General features: G+C 38.7%; 1 protein-coding gene across 3 annotated transcripts; it reads left to right on the top strand.

Moving 5' to 3' along the window:
- Positions 1 to 6,806: 6,806 nt before the first annotated feature.
- On the top strand, positions 6,807 to 24,118 carry NFE2L2 (nuclear factor, erythroid 2-like 2). 3 transcript variants are annotated; one of them, XM_009894520.1, is made up of 5 exons: positions 6,807 to 6,893; positions 18,929 to 19,198; positions 19,364 to 19,459; positions 20,119 to 20,298; positions 22,361 to 24,118. In XM_009894520.1, the coding sequence occupies exons 2-5, from the start codon at positions 18,932 to 18,934 to the stop codon at positions 23,567 to 23,569; spliced, it is 1,752 nt and encodes a 583-aa protein (XP_009892822.1). In that variant the 5' UTR covers positions 6,807 to 6,893; positions 18,929 to 18,931; the 3' UTR covers positions 23,570 to 24,118. The 3 variants fall into 3 exon arrangements, with proteins under 3 accessions (XP_009892822.1, XP_009892823.1, XP_009892824.1); XM_009894521.1 differs by lacking the exon at positions 6,807 to 6,893 and having other exon boundaries at positions 18,932 to 19,198; positions 19,373 to 19,459; positions 22,361 to 23,975; XM_009894522.1 differs by lacking the exon at positions 6,807 to 6,893 and having other exon boundaries at positions 18,932 to 19,198; positions 19,373 to 19,459; positions 20,140 to 20,298; positions 22,361 to 23,975.
- The last annotated feature ends 888 nt before the right edge of the window (positions 24,119 to 25,006 follow it).

Below are 25,006 nucleotides of genomic sequence, written 5' to 3' on the forward strand. Positions count from 1 at the left end.
TTCCCTGAGGCGGCTGTGGGTTTGGTGCGGCCTCTCACACGCAGCCCGAGGAGCCAAAACCGGTATCAACCCGGGCTCGGCCTGAGGGGCTTTCGCCGGGGTGCTTCTCGGGGGCTTTGGCACAGGGGGAGGTTAAGTCTCGGTGGTCTCCTCCGAGGCACATCTCTTGGAGGTTTTGGGGGGTGCTCGGGTGCGTTTGTGTTTTGCACTCTTGTGCTATGGAACCTCTTCTCCAAAAGCCTGGGGTAGTTCAGTGCTTCTGGATGGCAAAGTAGTTGCACAAGAGTGGGGTGAATAACTGAAAACATAACAACTCTGTTTTAAACTTGTATAATCGTTACATGTTTTTCTTGGGCTTTTACATGGAAACCATGGCCTTGTCTACCAGGTGTTAGGTTTAAAGAAGTAATACTTGAAACTTCATCTGGAGCTGTCTTAATTCTTTTAATGCTTCAAATTTAAGACTCGAGTTTTGAGGCTCTTTCCGTATATGTCAGTACAATACATTCTATACAGTAGAGGTTGTTTTTAACATTGTCTGTCCATCCTTTAGGATATATAAGTGGGCATGTCCTACAGGTAACACCTCTTTAACAGTGTTGGATATACCTTTTTCTGTTCACTGAATGCTGTTGCTTTACTGTCTTGGGCCGCTCATGGCTTTGCTTGGCCTATCTGTTTTTCTAGCCCTGGGTAGCATGTCTGTGACCTCCACCTTGCCTCCTCGGTTTCTTGGATACTACTGCCACAAAAATCAGACTCTTGGCCTGCGTTCCGTAAACACCCTGTGAATTTTGTTTTGCCTATAGTATGCGGCTATGGAATTTTCGCTCTCATTTCCAAGAGAATCTGGACAGAGTGATTCCTGAATACCTGCTTTTGTGCTTTCTTGCCCAATCCACTGTGACTTCCCTGCAAGCAAACCTGGCTTTTGTTACTCGTTTGCCTACTTTGTCAAACCCTTTCTACCAAGCCACCTGTTGCAATTTTCCTATCTGAGCTCAACAGCTGCTGGTTTCTTCTCTTGCAGACCTAGCCTGAAATGGCACTGCATTTTTTAGATAGTAGATGATTACCATCTTTGACATATAGTTTTAAATGTATTTATTAAATGGAAAATTCAGATACCCTTTCCTTTAAAATCCTCCCTCAAAATGAGAGACGGGGAACACGGTTTTCATTTAGCCTCTCAGATTTTGCAAGCTAGTGGATGAGAAATGTGTGTGCTTGTGCAAATACAGTACAAGCTCTTAGTTTTTTATGTGCCTGGTAGCAATTGTCATAGCAGTAAAGGTGAATGTGAAGGACTGTTGGACTCTCCTTCTGCCTTCAGACATGCGTGCAAATCTCTCTCTAGGGATGCATTCTGCCCTAAGTTACTCCAGGAATGGGTTTGGTAGACCTAGCAGTGTTAGGTTTATTATTGGACTTGATGATCTTAAAGGTCTCTTTCAACCTAAATGATTCTATAACTGGGACTGATCTAGCTCCTTAACCAGAATGTAAAATCGCCACTTTCTGCTACATAGTTCTGTGGGAGTTAGCAGTGCCATTGCCTGCAATATTGTTGAAAAAAGTATTCCTTTGTTGTACCTCTCTGCCGGGAAATAGGATGTACCTCTGTATGCAGAAGCGAAATGGGATGTTGCCTGTTACACACTAACAACACAGATGTGAAAACACCTAAGAGAAAAGGATGCAATGGAGCAAGTGTCAAGATGTTTCGAATCACACTTGCGAAAGCATGGTATTCTCATAGTAGCTGTTCTCTCCTTCAGTAAATTCGAAGTTATTGAAATGGTTGCTTGTAACCTTGTAAAACAGCTCAACAAGCTCGTCAGTTATTAAATTTTGAGCCTTTGTCATGGTTTGGGCAACAAGAAGAGAGCAAAAAGAATTCACTTTCCAACACAAAGAGTGAAGCTGTGGGTTGCACTTACACTGAAGTAAGACCAACTGTAACAATTGGCAAAGCCAAGTAAGCAAATAGTTGAGGAGTGCCTGTGTATCTGTTAGGGTTTTTCTACCTAGAGAACTGCCCTGAAGAGTTTCCAGCTCGATTAGTGTGATCCCTTCAGACTAAAGGGCTTTAACGATGAAATACACGTACTTTTATTTTATTTTCATGACATGCTGCATTGAATTGTCAAGTGAATGGGTTTATTTTTTATTCCCTAATGGCCTGTCGTTTCCACGTGAGGTAGATTCTGCAGGGAAAGACAAACAAGCGCCCCGCTCAGGCCTGGCAACAAGTCTTTGTTTTTGGAGTTGGTTGTGGGGTTTTTGTTTCTTGTTAATGAGGTTTAATAACCCTGTTGAATAGGAACATCTGATCAATATATCTGTGGAAATGTCTATTTATTTAAGTATGTAGATAAATTTCAATGTAAGAAAACATCCCCATTTCTGAATATAATACTATCTACTAAAATTATGGACAAGTTTGGAGGAAGTAGATGAGAAAGTATCACAAACTCCGCCTTAAGTAAAAATACATTTATCTTGACCGTCTCGGTTCTTTCCTTCAAAACGCCCCAAAGAATATCTTTCAGTTAAGCCTGTGGTATGCAATGTAGTATGTTTAGCTGAAATGAATGTAGACTAATAGGAGCTGACCTTCTCAATACCTTCAGGACAACAGCTAATTGGATATTATTGTTATTGTAGTAAATATCCATCATATGAATGCTGTTCTGTAGTTTGTCTTCAAAATGTGCTGAGAACTTACAGTTATATTGGAAATTGATGGAAGTGCAAGAAGTTAATTGCCTCTGAAAATCCGACTTGAAGATGTTTGTGGTTAGGACTCAAAGTTGGAGAAGAGTTTGGCTTTGAAAGTTTGTTGGGAAATATTTGAAAGAGACCAAACTGGAACAAAAAAGAACATTCAGTGTAAGCAGAGGGCAGCTGGATGATCTTGTGTGCTTTAAAGAACTTGAGACATTTTTATAGCACTGTGTGGGTGGTTAGGAAGGTTTGTGTGCACTTCCCACTAATGTTCATGGGCAAGAATTAACTTTGGCTCTCTGTCCCTTACTTTTTTATTTGTTCCTTTTTTCTTTTTATTTAAAAAATAGAGATGGTATAATACTTATCCTGAATAAGAAAGCAGCAGGTTGTGTATAATCCTGAGGGACAAGGATATTGTTAAACATGTCAGATTACTATATCTAGTGTTGCACATGAATACTGTTTTGATTTTTCTTGGTTTATTTTCCTCAAGTTCTATGTCTTAAATTTGCAAAGCAGACAAATATCTGTTTGATATGTATTATAGCCTTTGTGATCCTGACTGAAATGATGGTAGCAATAGCATATTGACTATACTTATTTTGTTCAAGATCGGATACCTTTGTGGAATATGCTAGGCTTTGAGATGATGAGGAACACTGGAAGTGGAGGGAGCGAAGTGAAATATTTGCTCACTTCCTTTCTCAGCAAAATCAATTCATACTATTTTTTAAATGTAATTTTTCCTATGTAGTTGTAAAATCTTGTTATATTTGGTCCTTCAACAGAAGCAACAAACCCTCAAACAGCAAGAGCTGTCAGAGCCTGTCACTGAAAATCTTTGGAAGCTTAGGGGAGGAGAGAATATAGAAAGGTCAGATGATGACAGCAAATGACACCAACTGTGCCCATGCCTGTAACACTGGATGTGTGCTTCATTGGAAAGAAGTAATTTGATTTTTGTGTCTAGAATACTGATTTTTTTCCTTTTTCCCCCCCTTTGAAATTATAGAGATAAGCTTTAAACTGACTAAACCATTCACTAAAATTAGGCCAATTTGTGAAAGTGTGATGTATTTGCAATGATTGTGTTGGCTGAGGCTAGTGCAGTACAAGTCCAGGCAGTAACCTGTTGGCACGAATTAAATATTAATCCCCTGCTGCTGTGCTTGAATTGCAGCCAGCAAAAAGTCCTCCAAAGTCTCCAGGTTAATCACCTAGTTAAAGTTTGTTTTGGCCTCCATCTCCTTCCAACCCTAAGTAACCTATTATTTTAATACAGCACATTCCTAGAGAACTTGAAAGGGTTTGAAGTCTGTTCAGTTTTCTGATACAGTGTATTGTACCAAAGCAGGACTTTGTGCCACAGAATACAGCTTTAGATGAAGGCAGAAGAATACAATGCGTTGGCCAGATTAGTTGGTTGGTTTGTTTGGTTTTTTTTCAGTAATAATCTAGTTTAACTGGTTTTGGAAACACTTCATCTGCTACCTATGCGAGTCTTTCTACATAGACCAATGAGGAGTCAGGTAGGAGGAGCTGGAAGTCATGACTTTGAATTTGTGTTATCCAAAGATGACTGATATACAGTGAACTGAAATCCTGCTCAGAATTGCTCAACAGTAATACTTTTATGGCATATTTGTTTTATTAAGGTAAACAATTAAACCAGCCAGTAAGCAATGAAGCCAGCAACGCTATCGCTGGTGTATAAAACTGCTTTAAACCAGGGGAGGCTTATCTGAAACAGATACCAGCAAATACATTTCAAGTAAAGATAGGCATTGTGTACTTTTATCTTTCCTACCCAGTAACTGCTTTCTGTACAGGCGAAGCAAAGCTGGTGACAGTCACGTATTAATTGGCAGTAGCAAGAAGTTAATTGATCATTTAGCATTTAAGTTTTTCTAAAGTGTAAGAACAGTGTTACTACTCTCTGCAGCGCAGCACTGAAGCAAGCATCGGACAGCTGTTTCAGTGATTTTTAGGTATATATTTCTTAATTTTTCTTTACCGCCTTTTAAAATAAGGAAATGAAAAAATACATTCCCCAGCCGAGTATCTTGTTTTAATATTAGTTTAGTTTTACCTTGACGTGCATAGCCCAACAGTGCCTGTTCCAAATAGAAGCAAAGTCTCTCGAACCATACATTTAAATTAAATATTAATTTGCATAACCAAGCAGTCTGTAACAACATCAAGTAAAGATAAAAATGTTTAATTATTTGGCTGCTTTGGAGGAGAGGATTTATCTTCACCTTATGAAGCGTCTTGTTTTCTGTCTTTAGCCATTTTGAATTCTTGGTGAAATATTTGTTCAGTTTTCTTTAACTGACACATTGATTTTTCTAATGTTATGTGTTGATACACGGGCTTTGTGTTTGGCTCTTAATTTCTACTTTACTATTAATTTTAAGATAATTAATTCAAGTGGTTTGATATGTTGATGATGGTGATGATAAAGCCAATAGGAATTAATAAAAGTGTTAATAACTGAGTTAAGTTAGCATTGTTTTACCAACAGAGTATAACTGGTGCTCACTGGTATATTACTAATCCATAGCATGAGTACTAATTGGCAAGACTGTAGTAGACTGGGTTTAGCTTAAAAAATAATACTTATGTGGGTGTGATTTATATACTACAGATCTGAAGTTTTTTATTCTGTCAGTTTATGTTCCCGATTTTTGTCTGATTAGCTGCAGTTTTTATACTGGGAAGAAGGAATATAAAACAGTGTTTATTTTTAGCTAAGTTACTTTGAAGGTGCTGTAAATGACTATTAATTTTTCCTATCTTTACAGTTAAACTAAACTGTTAAAAGAAGTATGTCTGTCTTTTGCTGATGCTATTGCAGTACTGAGGGGGTTGAGACCACCCAGCCTTGTACTTGTCTTGCAGAGTCTTAAGACTTTTAGTCCAACTTCTGCAGCATTATTAATGCAATTAAAAAAGAGAAGAGAAAGGAAAAGAAAGTTCCTTTAAGTTTGATGTTGCAGCAACAAGTTATGTAAGACCAGTTTGAAACCATCTCTTTCAAACCTTTTAAGGAAGTATCTTCTGTATGACTATGAAACATAAAGATATGAGCTTTTCCCTGCTTGCTCCCTCCTCTGTCTTGCAGTTTCAAAGTTTTACTGCTGTTTGCTATATTAGTTTTATGTGCTGTCTCTTGTAAGTATAAGAAAACCCACTCCTAGAGACTACTTGCAAAACAAAGTTTGCATACTTGAGAAATTGACTCAGAAGGTGCTTGGTTGATAGCCTGCCTTTAAGAAGAGGTTTGTTTTATGATTAAGGGTGTGCCTATTTGCTGTGTTCTAAATTAATGCCCACTAAATGTTGAAGCAGTGACTTTTCTACAGCTGAATTATGTGAAAAGCTGCTGTGACTTTGATTTGCTTCCTGCTCAGAGCATCGCCACTGTTTAGCCATAAAGAGCTATGACAGACAGATCCTGGGGGGTTTTGTGTGTTTGAACCCTTGTGGTAAAATTAGTACCTCCCTACTTATTGCTATAATTAGAGTGGAGAAATTCCTGTGCTGCTTGGGCTGTTGGAAGATCCCCATTCAGAATTCCCAGGCGGCACGTGGTCGATGCAGATCTGCCGCTCTGAATGCTGCCTGCTCCCATGTAAGATGGCCGGTCTTTCTCTCTGCTCCATAGCTGGCATTTGTGTTTTGTGCCACCTGGGCCTGGAAGCTCGGTCATTTCTTCTTTCTGTCTTCAGGTATTGTTTCCTTGAGTTATGTACGGTTGGGTAAGACGGCTGAATTTTGTCTTGAGACGGGGTATTTCCAGTTAGATGACCAGATGACGTGTTCCGCACTCAGCTGGGTAATAAAACGATGGGCAAAAGAGGATGGCGTGGGTGGGTGGGCTGGCAGCTCTGAAGGCTGATGCAACTCATCTCAGACAGGTAACGATTTTTTAGAAGCTTCATGGCTGTAAGAAGAACATGGAGACTTTAGTGACAGAGGTCATCAGAGATGTGTTGACGAGAGTATTCCACCCCAGCTTGTTACACTAACGCTTGTCTTCACCAGTATCGCAGAAGTAGTGACTGATAGGTGTGCACCTGTGCAGATAATATAGTTAAGTGTCCTTGGAACAAGCATACTGTAGACCCTGTTGCAATCTTCTGCGAATTATTTGGCACGAGGTGCACGGCCATATCTTCTGTTTTATAACATTGAATTATATTTGCACTCTTTTTTTCCTACTGCAAATGGGTCTTGAGCTGATCTGTGTCAGCTGAGGAATTTCTGGAAGATTGTCCCACTGAAAAACCTGGGTAGACTTTTGAAACAAGTAGGATTTAAGATACCGAAGGATGAAAATAGAAGTACTTCAGTAACAAAAATGGGACTGTTAAAGTAACGTAATACAGTAAAACAGAACTTATATTTGAAACTAAGTCATACCTTCTGACAGCTGGTCTTCCAAATTATTTAAATTGAATTCTTTGGCTATGGAAATGCGCATCATGTTTAGATGCCTCATAGCTGTGTATGTGGTAACAGACAATTACAGCACATTGACTTCTGATACTGTGCTTTCTAATTTGGTTTTAGTATTTGAACCAACTAGTATAAATTGTTGTGACTCAGTGAAATGTTGTAGTACTATGGAATGTTTTCCAGCTTGTTTTGTGATCCTTTATCATCTGCCACTATAGGCATGTAGTCTCCACCTACTATTGTCAGGAATCCTTGCTCAGCTGATAACCAGTATGAACATCTCTAGACATCGCTCATCTTTTCAAGTTTCTTTTTGCTGACAAAATGAAGAATGGAAGCCACTTAAATAATGAAACTGTTAATGGAGTGCTTAAAATTATTCTGAAAAACTCTGTTACTAGGCTCGGAGCCATAGAATTATTCTAAATTCACACAGAAGCTTGGCATGAGAGTTTTTGGTGAATTGTGTGTGTTTGTGGCAGAGATAATGAACAAGGTTGTACAAAATCCAAGTAGTAATGACAGAATTAACAGTTCATAGCTGACTCTGAGCAGTGATTTACCCTAACAAGATCTCTATCTCTCATTGTCTGAATTAACTGTATGCTACAGAGAAATTTTAGAATCTTGCAATTTTTACTGATAATTTGATATAATCCATTTTTTTCCCAAGTGAGTGAGGCATAAGGAAGTGTTTCAGTAAAAGGCAGAAAACTGTTCAAGATCCAAACCTGACATTTTCTTTGTATTCCGTATTTTCTTATTTTACAAGTGATCTTAACCTTTTTGATTCTAATTACATCTGGAAAGCAATTAAATCTTCTTTAATGTCTTCTACTAGAAGACAGCTGTAAATGCTGATTTTTAGAAACAGTCTGCTAAATATAGTGTACTGTAATATATTTGCAATCTGGATAGCCTCACTCCACCAATATTTAATGTTTGTTAGCCGTATTAACATTCCTGGCGTACATTTGCTGCTTATGGATAGAGGAGGTATACTGACATGTTTATTATTTGTGGCAAACAGTCTTGTTTTGGCCATCATAGGTGCTGGTAGAGTGTGTGAGGGGACATGCGTCCAGGATTGGCCTCTACCTTGATTTCTTAGGTACATCTACCCGTTTAATGAGAAGGCTGAGAGAGGCATCCCTGTGATAACCAACTGTACAGGCTGAGATGCCTGTGTACTCCAAGGGGGACAGACATGGGAGCCCCAAGGAAATTGGTGGGTAGTGGAGGCTCTTGATTTGGATGGAAGGACACAATTACTGATGGTTGAGTTTGGGGAGTTTTGTTGTTCTTTTGAGGATATCAACAATTGCTGCTTTTATATAATTTGCTAAGAAGTATAAAACCATTTACCTACTCTGGTTCATGCCTTGGAAGATGAATTAACTCTCTTTGCTTTCAGAATTTATAAATTGAGTACTACGTAGGACTTTAAAAACTGAGGGCTGGATTGCACCACATAAACAAAGCTTTAGTTTTGTACACAGTGTTGTACAGTTCCTCAGTGGGTTTACCTTCTTTAAGCAAAAGCTGTCACTGTGTACAAAAACCCCAGTAAATTGCAGACACCTGAAATGGTGACCCCTCTTGAGCTTTCTGGTTTAGTTGTTTAACTTTGCAGGACCTTCAAGTGGAAGAGCTTCCTGAAACCTTTGTGGGGGTTGATGGCTTTTAGAGGATTGCTTTTTGCTGAGAAATATGTGAATTACAAGTGCTTAAGAAAATGAGTAAAATCTATCCTTGCCTCACTCTATGGAAAAACAACTCTCATCATCTATCTTAGTGTGGCTGGAGGAAGGGGAAAAGCTATACAAACTCCCTTCATGCAAATTAAATAACGATTTCTATGATGTTTCATGTAAATGTAGGGAGAGCATTTTTGGTCATCAGTGCACAGTTGAATGGTATTGTTATTTACTGAAGCTTTTCTGTAGTATGTCACTAATGAAGGCTGTGCATGGTGTCAAATAAACCATTTAAGCATTAATTACTTGTTTGAAAAGATAGTGTCACCACAGCAAAAACTTGCTACACAGGCCTCCCTTTCTCAAATCTGTTATGATTCTATACACTGTACACTGATTCACAGTGGTGAGCAGTTGAATAGCAATGTATTTTTGGCCTTTTTTTCCTGTTTTTTTTCCTTTCCTCTTGTAGAAACTGAATAATCTTTCCTAGTATATTTGAAGTTGAACACTCAAAAAAAAAAAATCGGCCCTGCTTATGTATTCAAAACTGCACTGACACTAAATTCTCAGCATTATCTATATAAATCATGTATGTGAAAAGTATGCATTAATTGCAAGACTCTGGTCCACAAAGGTATTTAACACCTGTGCCCCGCAGACTGCAGTAGGAGGTGGGCACCTACGTACTCTGCCAGATGTGGGCTGCTGTATACAGAACACATCACTGCTGACCACCTCTGGAGCAAGTTGTATTCCCTGCAAGGTAACCATATCCTTAAGCTTTTAGTCTTAAGATAGTACTTCTGGGCTGATGAGGTGCTTGTGTGGCAACTTCTCTGAGACTGAAAGCATCCTTACTCTTTCTTTGTCAGCTCAGCTTGGAAGTGTGGAAGAATTTCCTTGACGCAGCCTTATGGAATAGATGTCTGTGTTACTGAAGGAGGGCTGATGGATGTGTCTGGCAGTACAGTTAGTGAACCTCGCTGCTTTCCAGCCCACACAGATTGATTCCCGTTGCTTGCAGTTGTAGCTTGGCCCGGGGACAGCAACAACACCAAGGTTGCTTGTGAGATCCGTGAAGTGAAACTTGGTGAGACATGCTGCGTGAGATGCCAGAGCACCCTGTTTCCACATCCAGGCTGTAGTGCAGCTGGAATGACCTATAGGGTGCCTGTTCCCATAATTTGACCAGCCATCAGCAAAATTATGTCTAAAAATGGGGGCTTTACAGGAATATCCCAGTGCAGTGAAAATGTGTAGTACAAGAAAGATTATAAATAATCCCAGAGAGTGTTTTGACTCACAAACAAACACACTATTTTCATGTTTGATTTGAAACAGGCTTTACCAAAAACCGTGTAATCCCGATGAAATCAAAATAGTGGCTTATGGGTTTTAACCCAAGGTTAATACAACCTAATAAATGTTATTTGCAGTTTTGTTAGGTTCTCTTCTCTGCTTATATGTTCATCTTTTCTTACTTCCTGATTTTTTTCATTGGACATAAAAGCGTGCCATAATTTGACTGGATTGTGTTTCCCAGATGACTGAGCCATTATTATAAACAAATCCTCTCGTAGATAAACTAATGAATAGCCTGTGGCAATGTCCGCACGCAGTACATGCTTGGCTGGGTACAGCAGGATAGCTTGAAGATAATCATTTAACAGGTAATTGTTTTCCAAGTACCGTAGGTTCAATATATAAAATAAATTGGGAGTCAAAGGCTTTTGTTTCCCTATGGTTAAAAGAAAAGCAGTATTTTCAGACGCTGTATATTTTTATTATTACTTTACATGTAGGGTAAGGATTTTTTTGTTGCATAAATGCCAGGGTTTTTTATGATGTAGTTTTGACTTGGGAGGAAAAAAACCAAACACAAATAAAGCCATTAAGATCAGCTTTTCCTAAAATGAAGAGGTAATCTGTCTGAGATGGCTGCTATTTGAATACCTTTCAAAATGGAGTTAGGTGGCACAGTGCGTGATGATGAGACAACAGCTAGGAAGTCAGCCACAACAGAATTGCTCAGTTTACTTGCTGGGGCAGCACAGCAGTTTTGTTGATGTATCAAGCATGTAAAAACAAATAGGCAGCCTAACCCACTCTTTTATAAAACAATCTCCTATTTTTGCCAGCCTCCCAATTTCATTATGCAACTTGTGTAATAGATTGTAACTTGAATACATATTAACTTTGTGTGTTTATTGACTTAATCATTTTGTAATGCTGCTCATGCAAGATAAAGAAGTAGCAACTAAATGGCTCTGTTAAGCTGAAAGAGGGATTTAGAACTTGAGTAGAAGGGAACACAACACTCTTATACCAGACAAATATACCATGGAAAAGTGAAATTCAGATTAACACAGTATAATTAAGACCAAAAAGAAGAATGGAACCCGACTAACTGAAACAGCAAAGCTCTGAAAACATGCAAGATTCATTGCTTTAGATACTGATGTTCCAGAAAGTACTCTGGGATGTCAAGAGATGTAGGACTAAGTTTGAAGAAATGGGATGACACCCATGACCATTTTTGGCTTTTGCTTAGCAGCCAGGGTAGTAGAAATAGGGGGATTTGGAGCAGATACAATGCATGAGAAATCTGGCCGTCAATACTAGAGAATAACTGTTGAAAAATCAGATCTTGTACAAAGAAAATAAGAACCAATGTCAGATTTAAGACTGTGTTTTCTGTAAGCCTTGTAAATGAGAGAGATGAGACAGTGGGTTTGGGATTTCTGTGCCCCACCCCCAATCTTTTTTTTTTTTTTAAAGATGTTGAGGCAGAATCAGTCCTGGGACCATTCAGCCCCTGGAAACCACATACTCTGTATCAAACTCTGTTACTTTAAACTTACCTTCTAAAATATGTATTGATTAAACAATTAGAAAAACACAGCTACTTCTGGAGTGTCTGAGATAGAGCATGAAACAATTTTCTGTGAAAAGATCTGCAGCACTGAGCAGGAATCCTCTGATCTGTTGTACCAGAAATGGTCACCTCAAGGCAGACCAAATGTGGTGGGAAAAGGAGATATCTATAGATAGATAGAGATATATATACACACACAAACGTATTTCTGACTCCAGAGATTAATGAGCCAGAGAGGAGAATGTCGCCTCCTGCTGCTGTACCCCAGGCTGGAAGGGAGTGTGAGTCTCACACAAGTTCAGTGTTTTCAGGAGTGGCAGGGAGGTGGTGGTTGGTTGATTTTGCAGAAAAAAGAGAAAACTTGTCAAAGTGAAGAAGTAAACTGTTCTTTATGTTTCTCCTTTTCCTTTTTTTGCTGTCTTTCTGAGGAGGCTGTTTTTCTTTACCTGCTGTGGTCTTACTCTACTGTTAGCATTAAGATTTTTGCAGCTTTTAGAGCTGAAATGAAGTTAGTATATTAACGACCATAAACAGCCTACAACAGCTATTCTTTACTGCAGTTATGTTCTTGCTCTTCTCTTTTCACTATTACTGGAGAATATATGAGATATATGTTTTCCTTGGCAGTTTGGAAAGTTTGCTTGTCATAGGATGTATCATATGGGAAAACCATCATGTTGGGAGCTGTACAGATCTTACAGTTGTAGCCTTTCTTGGTACTGTTCCTGGAAGATGATGCTTCAGGTGAAATACATAAATCATGCACTTCTCAGAGGAGTTATTTCTGGAGCGAGGGTTGGGAGAGTGGGTGGGTAGTGTCCAGAATTGGACTTGTAGGGGAATATTGTCCTTCCAGCCAGCCAGAGCCTCTCCCTGTCTTTGTCAGAATAATGCCCAGACATGGCTTGTAGTGAAACTTTCTTAAGAATGCTGAACAATCCAGCCAAGGAGTTTTCCAACTAATCTAATTTATAAGAGTAGATCCTGACAATTTGGCATTTATTAGGAGAGCCTGCTGGAATACAGTGGGAGGTACAGTCTCAAATACAAGATGTATGTTAGGAGAAAACAGGCTAATCACTTAGCTAACGAAATACCAAGGCATATGGTCAGCATTTTTCAACAGGCTTATTTCTATAGACATGAATTGGAAATTCTCTTACAACATCAGTTCTTTAAAGCTATGGATTTCCAACCCTTTCAGAGTCCTTTTTGAGGTAAGTTAGTCTGCCAGGCCTTAAAAAGAGTTTGCTGACCAAGAAAGCAGGCATCCGAAGCCTTTTTAGGGCCAGGAAGAGCAAATGGGCATCAAGAAGCAGGGGCAGGCTGGTTTGGTGCTGGTCCAGTCACACCAGCAGTAAGTGGCACAGGTTTGAAAGACAGGAGGAAAAAAAAAAAAGAGAACAAACAAAAAACCCCCTCACACCCACCCAAGCACCCTGTTTCCTCCTAGATTGCCTGGAAGGTCTTGGTGGAGAATGTGGGACAACAAGCAGCTCCACAGGGCAGTCTGGAATTTGACCTTGTGCATTCACAAATCACAGGTTGCTGTCACATGGGTTTGTTTGACAGCTGTCTGTTCTGTCACACTTCCAAATCCTAAATCCAGACATCTAAAATTGCTATTGTACCCCTCTGCCCTCCAGCATAAATAGCTCCTGCCATTCCCTTTTCCCCATTCTTCTCGTAAGGGCTGCTGCTCGTTCAAATTTTTCATGTCCTTGCTGTCCCTTCCACATTCTTGAATGAACTTCTGTTCTTCAATTTCCAGTTGCAAGGGATTGAAAATTGTGGGCAGCTTTCAAAACTAAATTGCTTTTAAAAAGTTACGGTGTTGGGCTAACTTTATCTGCTTTCTGTTTCTTCTCTTAAGCATGAGGCTTATATGTCCAGGATTTTTTTTCTGTAATTTTGAGTTGTAATTAAATTAGTAACTTGCCTTGAAAAAGGCTTCAAAAACAAACCACTAGTTATGGTGATTTTGGAGATCATATGAAAACATTGAATGATTTATGAATAATTCTTAAAACCTACTTGAACAAAATCAGTTCCTCCTGAGGATAACGAGACGGAGACATTCAGCTGTTGCTACCACTGTCTGTGCCTTTCTTAAGTGGCGAGATGCTTCCAGCTCCTTCTCTTGCGTTTGCTTTATTACTTGATCCCCTCCCTTTCATTCTTGCCGTGGAGCATCTCAAGTCCTTGATCCTCACTTGCTACACATTCTTTTGAAAACAGCAAAAGTTAAGGTGCTTTTTGTTCATTCCTTTCACTTTCTGGAAAACAAATAGGAATCGGGGGATTCTTTGCCACCTCATTCTGTGAGTAAGCTGGAGGAGTTTTTTCCTGCTTCTTGTGGGGTCCTGGTCTGAGTGCTCTGCTGGATGCAGAATGTATTGATTCTGTTACTCTCTCCTTTATTCCTGCTGGCATGTGAAATCCTCTCTCTTCTTGGAGCTAGGTGCTAATGGATCCTGGGAAAGAAAAAACAAATCCTTGTCTGGTGAGATTCTGCTAGTGTTATCCCCGTTTATGTTGCAAAAGGCATGACTACAAGAAGTAAATGTGCAAAACCCATTATGCACGCTGTATCAAGGCGATGGCTAATAACGGGTTGAAAGTGCTGTCTGAGATAGCAGATTGTTTCTCTGCTGACACCTGGGCTGCTGGATTTTTCCTCTTTACCAGTGCTACCTGTAAATGGCTTATATTCCAAACAAAACCAAAACCAGGCAGATAAACCAAATGGGGATGAAATGAAAGATTAGCATTTTGTTTAAAGCACAAAAGTCAATCTATGAAAATAACATGAAAACAGGGTCTCTTGCCTTTGTTTACCCTACTGCAAATATGTTTGCTTAGGAGCAATACGAGTTAATTGTCAAACTTTACAATGTAGTTGGAGATTTTCTCATAAAATGTATAACAGACTCTGCCCAGATGGCAAATGCTGATATGTAAATCTAAAACATGAAAATTTCCATTGGGGGCCAGATGGTGGCTTAATTTGAATTGTTTAACATTTATGTTTATCTTATTAAAAGTGCCTTTATATGTCCAAACTCAGCTATCAATGTGGTTGGAAGAGCATATCACTAAATGAACAACAAAAAAAAAAAATCAAACCATGAGTACATAGCACCTCCTGCTTACACAGGTCATGGGAAAGCAAAGCATGTCCTTATCTCTTGAGAGAACTTCTTTCTCTGTTTACAGAATTGTGAGGAAAATATTAGAAATAAAATCAAATCAGTGTTTGCTTGGGAGAAGCATTGAAATCTTATTCCTTTCCCAGAAGTTAGAAATCTTGGAAAATGGTAATACACACATTAAATACCTTAGTATATTTCTCCTCAAAATAGGTGTTGGTGTTCAGTAGGAAAGAGCTGAGCTCCAGACAAGGGGAAAGCATCGCTGCAGTCCCTCCCATGCGTAGGTCCTTCCTCCTGCAGGGTAGTCCTGGCTCTTCCTGCACCGCCTCTTGGCTCTGCCAAAACCATCGTTTCCTCTGATGCAATTCAAGAAATTGCACAACGGAGGAAAGAACAAACGGGTGCTTGTGGACTCTGTCACATGAGGGACCGCTGGCGCCTTTACAGTAAATACATCTGATATTAAGGGAAGTGGTTAGCGTGGCCCCAAAGGGCAGCAAGGAGCCCTGGGTCAGATGAATCTTCCACAGGACTCTCGGTGCACGTGCTCCAGTTCGGATGCAAATCTGTGCTCGCTTGTCCCTCCAAATGAATCTTTCTAAGACCAGCACATCATGTTGAGACATCTAAAAATCAGATGGTAGCTGTTGCACAAGCAAGAAGTAAAATACCTTTTAATAACTTTAGTTAAACAGTCCAGGCATCAAATACGCAGTTATTTTTTGTGATGCTTGCACAGTGAAAGGGGAAAAATGCTTCAGAGAAAATCTAAAATAGAGTGCCTGCCTGTGTCTCTGGATACCTCTGTGTATGTGTGATAGTGTTCAACAAGGCAGAGAAATAATTTAAAGAGGGAAGCTGTTGGAACAAAATAGCAAAATATTTGCTTTAGACTGCAATTTTTAATTATTTTTTTTTTTTAGTTCTTTGCCATCACCTTGTGCTGAGGGTTGTGGTTCACTCCTTAGTGAATCACTGATAAATGTTGACTCCATTAACTTTGACCTGAGGCTTTGAACTAATGCCCAGATTTTTTTTCTTCTTGAAAAGGGCAATATTACTAAAAGCATTGGCTGAAATTACAGATAAGTGTCAAATGGCAGGTTAATATTTTAATCGGTGTGCTGCTTGATGCTATTACATATTAGTATATCGAACAGAAAACACTGTCTCCATGCAACCCATTCACATGAAGAGTAATTACTTGAACTGTTATTTGAAATTAAGGCTAATATTGCTGTATAGAGCTTTTCAAATTGAAAATAGGAGGGCTCTTTTCCAAGTAGATGGTGATAATTTAAAAAAAAAAAAAAACACACAAAAAACCCCCAAAAAACCAAACCCAACTCTTTTGGTTTTAAGTGCCACAAATGCAATAACTAAGTAAAATTAAAAACATCTCTCTCCAGAGTAGAGCTCGGCACCATTTAGCAAAGCTCAACCCTTTGCCAGAGATAAGATACTGGGCTAAATACGGTCCCTTGAAAATGGTGACAGGAGCCAATCAATGCTGTCATATTTCTCAAATGACAGCCCAAAATCCTGAAAACCATGCAAGCATAGTAATTCAAAAAATAATCCTGCTTGCTGCATTGGTTTCCGCACACACACAGGTGTGATGGTGTACAGCCACAGCAGTTTTTTGGCCAGCTGGTGTCTTCGGAGGTCTCTCGTCCCACAAATGAGGCAGCACCCAAATCTACTTATTTTAATAGCAAATACAGCCAAGTAGCGTGAGTGAAAGATTTAGTAGCTGTGCCTAAAGTTTTTGCACTAAGGCTACGTGGCTTTTCTTTGTAAGGAAAATATGTTGTTATGCCTTCTGTACCTTTTTTTTTTTTTTAATCACTTTTGGTTATCGTGATTTAAACTGAAACTGAGCACCAGTTCTGCTGTTTTTGTGCTATAGTAGTCTGTTGCAACTCAGGGAGGAAAATGGCTCTGTTAATTCACAGCCTCACGCATTATACATACACATGAAAAAAAAAAAAAAAACAACTTTGGAGTTACATTTTTAATGGTGCCTTGTAAATGAATAATTCAGAAGTGAGCCCTAAAATCCAGATCCTGCAGTTTTATCCAGAACATATTGCAAATGCTCTGAGACTAGGAAACAGTTTTGAATCTGCTGCAGAAGGAGACAGTGAGCAGCTGGTAAACTACTGGCCCTTAATGAAGCTATACCATATTGCAATATCTCCAATTACTGCAGAACTTAATTAGTTCGTTTTACCCTGCCAATCTGCAGAGATCAAACATTGTCCTGGGCAGCCACTGTAATTATTTCAGCTTCTTCATTGCTGGCTATTAAAGCTGAGTTTGGTCTCTCCCAGCAAGGTATATTAAATATCTTAGGTTTGGGAATGTCTGCATTGTGTTACACACAGATATTTTATGAGACTGCCCGATTTTAGAGAAAAGTACCATTTTAGTAACTGGTAAAAGTAGTTCATGCAATGTATAAATATGAGCGTTAACGGTATAGCATTTGTACTGAACTGGTTTGTTCTCATGTGGACTTGCCCTGAAGCTTTTTGCCATAGTTGTTGTACAGAAGTGATCATTTTGAATGGCAACATGACTTGGCATTCAGGTTGCTTTGCTTCTCTATTTAAAAATAATCTTTAGAGATAAGGGAATGTTTCAATTTGATATGATGGCGAAATAAATGTATCTTGGGTGTAGAACTGTTAACTGAATAAAGCTCTGTTTAAATGAAATTTATTATTTGTAGTGTGCTAGCCTGATGAGAATGCCCAACACTGAACACTTTTTGTGTGCAGCTGCTAAAAAGTAAATTTAAGAATAATGAAAAATGCAGTAAAATCCAAACTCCCAGGCACCAGCTAGAGATTGTTGGCATTTACCCATCTGACAATTATGGCTATCAAGTATTAAAATTCTGCATCAGCTAACATCCAAATTGATGATTTTTGAATGTTAGGTTTTCTTCACAGAAGAAAATAGTCTGAACTTCAGCCCTTAATAATATTGAATATTTAAACAATAAAAACCCGAAACAATCTGCTACCCCCCCCCCCCAAAAAAAAAAAAAAACACCCCACATCTTTATGCAATAAATTAAAAGAAATTGTAGTCAAATCAAATTATAGTAACTGGGTGGTTTTCCCTAAATAGCATAGTTTAATTTGTCTTCCAAAACACTACATGCACAATGGGTAGCTGATTTCCAAGAAATTTAAGTCATTGTTAGCTGTCTGGTAATGATTGACTCTCTGATGAAGCAGAGGCCAACTGATTACCAAAATTTGACACCTGTTGACCTCTAGTTTATACTCAGCTGCTCCAAAACAACCACACTTGGAACATAATCTTAGACTAAGCTTTAAATTACAGTTGTTTAGTAACAGTCTTAATAATTGTGTTTAGTGCTACAGTGGTGTTATGTCACTTGGTAACTTTGAAACCAGGTTAGCCTCTGACTCTGAAGCCCTGTTCTGCAGATCTTTAATGTTAATACTTAATACCTGGATGGAAATAAATATTTTAAAATACATTTTGCAGTATGGCTATTATAGTTACTTCAGACAACCCCCATGTTTTTAGACAGCTTTTACAGTTTTGTAAGGTCATACTGAAAAAACTTTACGTGGGCAAACTATTCAATTTCTTATTCTTCAATTTTCTCCTAAAGATGACTTTCTTAATGTGACATAATTCATTCTATAGCTTCATGTTTTCTGTGAGCTAACTTAGGAAAGAAGAATGTATTTATGCTCTGGCTAGTTCATGGATTACCTTACCAATTGTAACAAATCGCTTAGTTTCTATGAGCCTGCGTGTGGGCAACAGAAACCGAACCAGCAGTTCACACGCTTCAGAAAGGCTGTATAAAGCCATGTTTTATTTAGATAATTTTGTAGGATTAAGAGAATAAGCCTCAGTTACATGAGTCTACCTGTTTAATACAGAATTTAAAAGCTTCGCTATTGTTCTAAACCGGTTTGGCTGGAGAGGACACTTGCTTAAAGAAAGCATTTCTATTACAGGACATGAACTTGATTGACATCCTTTGGAGGCAAGATATAGACCTTGGGGCAAGGCGTGAAGTTTTTGATTTTAGTCAACGGCAGAAGGAGTATGAACTCGAGAAACAGAAGAAACTTGAAAAGGAAAGACAAGAGCAGCTCCAAAAAGAGCAGGAGAAAGCCTTGCTGGCTCAGCTGGAGTTAGACGAAGAGACAGGTGAATTTGTTCCTGTTCAGCCAGCTCAGCGTGTTCAGTCAGAAAATACTGAGCCACCAATCGGTTTTTCACAGGTAAACTCTAATATGTGTTTGTGAGTGTGTTTAAACCTTTTTCCATTCACAGGAGGACATAATGTTAGTGGTTACCTAAAATGAATTTGCATTCGTTGCTGTAATGGAAGATTCTTCAGTTATTCAAAGATGCAGTGACATTTTTTTCATAACTTTCCTATTTAGACCACACAGACTTCAAAACCAGAAGCAGAGGCCTTGTCCTTTGATGACTGCATGCAGCTCTTGGCAGAAGCATTCCCATTTATAGACGACAATGAGGTAAAAATGCTTAATACAGCGGTTTCATGGGTGGTCTTCTAAGGGATCAGTCTCATGTCTTCTCTTACTAAGTTTTGTCTTTACCAAAATAGTAGTTTGTGATACGACTTGAGTTTTGTCCCCAAGCCGACTCCCAACTAGAATAAAGCAGTGTAGGAGGCTTAAACTAGGGATGCGTCTGGAGGGAGTGGAGCGGTACTCTTGTGTTCCTTCTGCTTACTGAATCCTGCAGGCGGGATTCAGTGTATAATGCAGGGGATGGCAGCCATTCCAGTCACTCCAAATAATGGTAGTGGACTTTGTCAGTTTGTTACAGTGAGCTTAGTGCAGCGCTCTGGAGTTAATGCATTCGGGTTGCTTTATTTCCGTGTGCTAACCCAGACTATTTGATGTGTAAAGATAAGCCCTTCACCAGCCAGTTTCTAGCTTCCCCCCCACTTTGTTTCATTAGTATGAAAACCCCTTTTATGGGAATATTTTTGTATCGTCCCGTTATTTACAAAAAATGTTTTGGTTAAGAAATACCTTTCTGTTCTGCAGATTTTTACTTTGGAAATGTCAAAGTTGGGGTTTTTTGGTGATGTTTTTTAATGTGGAGATTTTTTGTTATTGTTGTTTTGTTTGGGGTTTTTAATTTATTTTTTTTTTTAACACTGCAGGCTTCTTCAGCTGCATTTCAGTCACTGGTTCCTGCTCAGATTGATAGCAACCCAGTCTTCATTTCCTCTGATCAAACTCAGCCACCTGAGTCACCTCTTCTAGTTCCACTTACTGATGCAGAGAATATGCAGAACATAGAGCAAGTTTGGGAAGAATTATTGTCCCTTCCAGAGTTGCAGGTAAAGGTTTAGTATGATAAGCACCTGGAAAAAATAGCACGATACTTTGGAAGAGTATGGTATTTCAGAGAATGCGGTACAAGACCATCTTAACAGATGGTGATTATGACTGTCGTGTTAGATTCTACACCTGTAGGATGTCTACAACTCAATATGAGCTTTAATTTTTTAAAAATAACGTATTGAAAAACAAATAGGAGGAAGGAAATTAGTTGTTTACCAGAAGGCCTTAACAAAACACAATCTGTCTTCCCAATCAGAACTTTCCCACATGTAGCAAATCATCATTTACCTCTGTATTCAATGTCTTAGACCACGATCACGGTTAAAATTTCAGTGCTTAAAAATGGACACTTCTGAATTACGGATCTATGACAGGAATTGTTTCCACAAGCGTTATTGTACATGGGGTTTTTTTTGCTGTTGTCTAAGTAGATTCAGTAAATCACTTATGGTTACTTTTGCATTCAACTTATTATCTAAGAAAAAGGTGGTAATAGAATGTATATTTAGCTGCATAGAAGAGTCGGGTATAATTATATAACTGGTTTATATATATTCAGTAAGATTTATTTATGTAATGTACATGAACTGAATCTTTCAAAGGAAAAAACTTTGCGATAGTACCAAATTGTGCATTACAGAGGTCATTTAGGTGGGGTTTTTTTGCCTATCCTTATGCTTCTATTTATATTTTTCTTAGATTTGACTATAAGATTGAGTAAATTTATTTGCAGATATATTAGTGTAGAACATGGTCATGCTTCAGCATGACACTGCTCTACTTTGTGCTGTTAACACAAGAGATGTACTCCGTGGAATGCCTGTAAATCTGACTAATATTTTTTATAAAAAAGGTGTTTGCAGGAACTGTGTTTTTCCTGCCAGTCTAATTCTTCCCTTTGTCTTTCTATATTTTTCAAAATGTTCCTAGTTCACTAATCTTTACTGCTGTGGTAGGCTCAAAAGCCCCACATAAGTAATGAGGGCAATTGGCTGTTCAAGAGGCAGCGGTGATGCTGAAAATAGATAATTTTGGTTTGGTTTCTTAATCTATTGCAGTAATTCTGAATAGTAATTGAATAATCTTCTGAAAGAAGTGAGATAATTAGAGGGCATTGCCTTTTATGAATTAAGTTTGAAGAAAAGGGGGGGTGGGGTGGGGAAGAGCTCTCATTCAAAACCTTAGCTTAAGCCTTGAATGACTTCTGGTTAAATAATCAGTGTGTGATCCCTTCTTAAGAGAAACAGAATCATTTTGGTAATTGCCTAATTCTTTTGGGGACAGCAGGCACACTTATTTCAGCTTCAGTTAAGAAACTGCCACCCCGTTGGAAACAGCATTGGTCTTGTAGCCAATGAAAGCCCATCAGTGTAATAGTCTTTGACGCCCACACTGATGTTAGCCAGCTTAACTAAAAGTACATGGGGTGAGTTAATGTTTGCAAGGCTTCACGTTGGTGCTCTTTTTACTTCACCGAGAATTACATTTCTCTGCGCTGAACAGCTGCTTCATTCATTCAGTAAACCCTAAAAGAATCTTGTTTCTTCAGGAAAAGAAATCTATGGCATAACATGAAACCGAGTGCTAAATTGTGTGCTAGTAATGCTCATTAAGGCTCATTCAGTAATTTTACATTTACTGTACTCATGCCATTCCTAGCAGCAGCGCTTGTCAGTTCAGACCTGGCAGCTCCAGTATCCCCCCTAGCAGTACAGGAGAACAGGAGGGCTCCCTGCAGCTTCTGCGTAGCATCCGAGTGTATTGGAATTGGGTCACTTCTGCATCTTGCTGTGACTTTGAGAGGCTCTGCTGTCTTCATCTAAATAGCTTTGTCCAGAACAAGTTGCTTCATACCCTGCTCAGGTGTCTGGTCTTCTTCCTAGATTGCATCCCTGTAGTAAAAATGTGTTGTAGCCATCTAGGTTACAGTGATGTTGTAATAACTGCGTTATGTGCATGTTGATTGCTAAAATATTTAATGTTTGTGGGTTACAGAAAATGGTTTTATCATCAATTGGTGACGTGTTGCTCAACTTCTCTCTTCTGTTTCCCGTGTAGTGTCTTAACATTGAACATGATAACCTGGCTGAGGTAAGCACGATCACAAGCCCTGAAATCAAGCCAACAGAGATGCACAACAGCTATAGTTACTGCAGCTCATTACCCATCATGAGAAAAGATGTTAACTGCGGTCCAGATTTCCTGGATAGTATTGAGGGCCCCTTTTCCAGCATTTTGCCACCAGAAGACACCAGCCAGCTGTGTGTGAACTCTTTAAATGACACATCCCCTTCAAACTCCGATTTCTGTGAGGATTTCTACACCGCTTTTATTGATACAAAGGTGAACGGTGACACAGCCACGACAAACACTATCAGTCAATCACTCGCGGAAATTCTAAGTGAACCTATTGATCTTTCTGATTTCTCACTGTGTAAAGCTTTTAATGGCAACGACTCAGGAACCGTACCAGAATGTAATGATTCTGACTCTGGTATTTCATTGAATGCAAGTTCTAGTGTAGCATCGCCTGAACACTCTGTTGAATCATCTGCCTATGGAGATAAGACTTTTGGTTGTAGCGATTCTGAAATGGAAGACATGGATAGCGCTCCTGGAAGCGTGCCGCAGAGCAATGCTGGCGTGTACTCATTGCAATTCCAGGACCAAGTGTTTTCTTCCGTGGGGCCAAGCACGCAAACACCTAGTTTGCAGTGTACAAACACACCAAAGAAAGAACCCCCTGCCAGTCCAGGCCACCCCAAAGCTCCCTTCACAAAAGATAAACCCCCGAGCCGCCTTGAAGCTCATCTCACAAGAGATGAGCAAAGAGCAAAAGCTCTGCAGATCCCGTTTCCTGTCGAAAAAATCATCAATCTCCCCGTTGATGACTTCAATGAAATGATGTCTAAGGAGCAGTTCAATGAAGCCCAGCTTGCGCTTATTCGAGATATACGCAGGAGAGGCAAGAACAAAGTGGCTGCTCAAAACTGCCGTAAAAGAAAACTGGAAAACATAGTGGAACTGGAGCAAGACTTGAGTAACCTAAAAGATGAGAAAGAGAAATTGCTTAAGGAAAAAGGAGAGCATGACAAAAGCCTTCGACAAATGAAAAAGCAACTAACCACCTTATACCTTGAGGTCTTCAGCATGCTACGTGATGAAGATGGAAAGTCTTACTCTCCTAGCGAATATTCACTGCAGCAAACTAGGGATGGCAATGTCTTTCTTGTTCCTAAAAGCAAGAAGTCAGAGACTAAACTTTGAAGGGCAGCACGGCTGGCACCTGTTCTCTGAGTTAATATTTTTGTATCATTATCCTGATAGCTTTTACTGTGAGGTGGAATGCAGAATGAGGTGATCTTTTTCAAGTAATTCTATGCAATGATGATTTTCAAGTTGATAATTAGTTTATGGAAGATGCAAGTTTAAAATTAACAGTGTAATGCAGACGGATGTATGCAAAATTTGTAATCTTACTTTTATAACAGACATTTCCTTGTTATAGCCCCACTTTGACTAGTTTCCATATACATGTAAATATTTAAAGATACCGTATTTATATACTGTTCCTATCTCTTGTTATATTCATAGATTTGAGATATATATATATATAAAATGATTTTAGCCTTCTAAATATAATTTCTTGCAAGACAAACAGTATGGCTTCTGATACTTTTTTTTATAAATATGCAATAGTGTTTGTTTCCCATTTTTCTTACACATTTATACTTGCTTTATATTTAATATATGATTTTAATTTAGTATAAAAGTTGATATTTAGTGTTTGATTTATCAGTTCCGCAAACTTTTTTTTTAACTCTACTTCATACATATTTATTTCCCTAAAGACGGGAAATCCTCACTAGTTTTCCAAGGCGAAGTCTTCATGTAACAAATATGCTTAATAACCAGAGATGTATCACACAGCATTGTCAGCATTACTAATGCTTCGCTCAGCATAATTTTAACTGCCATTTGGAAGGATTGTGTAACATAAAGTTAAGTTTCAAGTCGATGCAAAGTTTACATAATTTTTGTTTTGCTCTTTGAACACTACTTACGTTATGATGAGATCTTTCTTCCAAAGGCATTTCAAGTCTATAGAGACGGACATGGTTGGCATTATGCATTTTTCTAACTAAAAACTCTGTACACTTTTGAGTAATTGTTCTAGAAACACACTCTGTGTCTGTGACTCTGATCAGCAAGCATCGTTTGTCACTGCGATTACTTCGGGGCTAATGGAAAGGGCATGCGAACTGCCAACCAACTGCACTGTTTGGAACCTGTGCTCCATAAACTGAAAAGCATGGGGTGTTTAAATTATAATTTTATAAGAATAAAAATTGGGCAAATAAATAGCATTGTTTTGTTTACTTTTCAAATGGACTCTGTACTTGATCATTGGGGATTTTTTGAAAACAGAACATATGTAATTTTTAAATTGAAATACACATTGATCTGAACATGAAAAACTGCTTCATCTTCCCTACAAAACTTCTAAAAGGCACATTTAAACTGAAATGTTTTTTTTCTGCCACTGGTGCTGTATATCATTTTAGGAATATTTTGTCTATTACAACATTATGCATAACTTCATTTAGTATAATAAACACCAATTGTTTTGCAAGACCTTATTGTACTCTTTTTTTTTTCTTTAAGAAGGAACTGAAGATACTGAAAAAGGCTAGAAGTAGAACC

Source organism: Charadrius vociferus, unplaced genomic scaffold (genome assembly GCF_000708025.1).
Source record: "Charadrius vociferus isolate BGI_N301 unplaced genomic scaffold, ASM70802v2 scaffold161, whole genome shotgun sequence".
NCBI lineage: Eukaryota > Metazoa > Chordata > Aves > Charadriiformes > Charadriidae > Charadrius > Charadrius vociferus.